This window comes from Fragaria vesca, linkage group LG6 (genome assembly GCF_000184155.1).
Source record: "Fragaria vesca subsp. vesca linkage group LG6, FraVesHawaii_1.0, whole genome shotgun sequence".
Classification (NCBI taxonomy): domain Eukaryota; kingdom Viridiplantae; phylum Streptophyta; class Magnoliopsida; order Rosales; family Rosaceae; genus Fragaria; species Fragaria vesca.
In genome coordinates, this window is record NC_020496.1 from 12,133,495 (window position 1) to 12,135,671 (window position 2,177).

Consider the following 2,177-nt stretch of genomic DNA (forward strand, 5'->3'; position numbering starts at 1 on the left):
ATTATGATTACATTGTAATTCAAGTGTATAAAGTGCTTAAATGAACATATGCAAGAGTTTTGTTTTAAACACAATTACCATTTGGAGGTTTAGGAAAATTCGAGGTTGGATTTTGAACTGCTGATTGAAATACCCTTGCATCGTGAGCAGTGCCTTCCCATCCCGCACATGCAAAAGTGAATTGCATGTCAAAGTTGCATACAGCCATTATATTCTGAGTAGGTATCCCTTTTCGACCAATATATGGTACTTGCTCAGAAGGTGATATTTTGGCTTGAACATGTATGTCATCTATAGCTCCAATACAATCCTAGCAAAATTATAAACAATAACTCAAATGAGTTTGTGTCAACAAAAAAAAACTAAAAAAGAGTAGAAAGACGCAAAACATACCTTGAAATGAGGCATGTATCTAGAATCTCCCAATATTTCTGCTGGAGTATTCTTGAACTCAGGATCAAGAGGTTTTATGAGTTCTGTTGCCATAACACAAATCACATCCAGCAATTCACTAAAATATCTGCTAACAGTCTCGCCAGAATGTTGGAACCGCTCTTGTACATTCCTATTTCCTGCACCTTCTCCTAAAGTATATAAAAACATTCCCAACTTCTCGGCAATACAAATTCTCCGAGAACCCTTCAGCTTATAAATATTCTCTAAATCATTACACAATCTCATAAATACATCTTTATTCATGCGAAACATGTTATGACAACGACTCTCATTCCCTTCCAACAATTTCATCAACCAAATGTTGCCAGTGTAGGAAGAATCCATACATGGAATTTTATGAATATATTTTTCATAGTATAGTTCAATAATAGAAGCACAAACACAAATAATTCGGTTAATTTCCTCCTCCTCCTCTGCCAAAATGTCCATATTCATAACCTGCATTGTTTTAAATAATATATCAAGTATCATCCAGTTATATATGCAAACAACTAAGGCATATAAAAATGAAAAGTACTAATGATCAAACACGTAATACTTATTAAAATTCAAAAGTACAAAGTGTCAGGATCAAAAATTTAAACAAAATGAAAACCATAATGCAAAATAATAAGAACACGCTGCACTAAAGAAAGATGATGCATGACGTAATTGATAACTGTGCAACAACCATGAGGGTACGTATATCTACTTATTGTATTCCCTTTCTTGATTACGAAGAATAAATTGAAGCTTCATCTCAGGGTCTTTCATCACAGAAAACATTTCCCTCTTTTCTTGTGAGCAAAATAGCTCAGTTGCAAACCACCACAGTGGACTACCAATTTCCATTCCTGACAAACCTTCAACTACCTTCATCACTTCAGACACACTGCTATATTGTGAACCATTAATCAACGCTGATGATGCAGTACTCCTTGTCTCAACTACCTCAACAAGACGATTAATTGTAGGATAATTTGCAGCACCTCCTATTTTCCTTTTCCTTCTAATGTTTGTGTGTCAAGCTGCTCGTTTGTTCTCTTTTTACCCATCTCTTTATAAAATTGAGTTACCTCTGCAATTTCATTAGGATTGGGCTCCTCTGAATCACCACTAACTTCTAGTGGAATAACATCATCATGAACACTCATAGTTTTGAGGGGGTGGTAGACCAGATGAAGGTGTCCATGCATATTTTCCAGTAGCTACAGCACCATTGAACATCATATCTAACTTTGCCTCCATTTCAGGATTAATGCCTCTAACCCTCAATTTTGCATATTGAGGATTTATCTACATTTTATAGAAATTGTAACTGTCAGTACAGAAACATAATACTAAAGTAAATATAAAGTAATGAAATGTATCATAATCTACCTGTATTTTATTTTTCCACCATTCCTCAGATGCATCAACAGTGTTCTTAGTAGGATTCCAACCTAGGCCAGTGTCCTTCCCAATTAGATCTTTCCATATCTTTCATTCTTTTTTCAGCAAATCCCACTTGTTCTTCAATTGTGATTTGTCATAATTGTTTCCAGTCTCCGCATGAAAGTTTGCAACCAAACTTGACCATCCTTCTTTGCTAAAGTGAGTGCCGGGGCGTTGTCCTTTTTCCCACCTCTTTGATACACAAGTCACAAAAAATTGCTACACTTTGAGGATTCCAGGTAGCAGTTTTGGATCCACCTTGCCCATTTTCAAGGTTGGTCATCTCAGTAGTGTTGTCATTAGTGATC

At 35.7% G+C, this 2,177-nt stretch overlaps 1 protein-coding gene across 1 annotated transcript; it reads right to left on the reverse strand.

Annotated features, from left to right (window-relative positions):
* Positions 1-64: 64 nt before the first annotated feature.
* Positions 65-1,589, reverse strand: LOC101303730. The gene is made up of 3 exons (XM_004305271.1): positions 1,512-1,589; positions 394-894; positions 65-310 (listed from the first exon to the last, which is right to left on the reverse strand). The coding sequence occupies exons 1-3, from the start codon at positions 1,587-1,589 to the stop codon at positions 65-67; spliced, it is 825 nt and encodes a 274-aa protein (XP_004305319.1).
* Between the last annotated feature and the right edge of the window lie 588 nt (positions 1,590-2,177).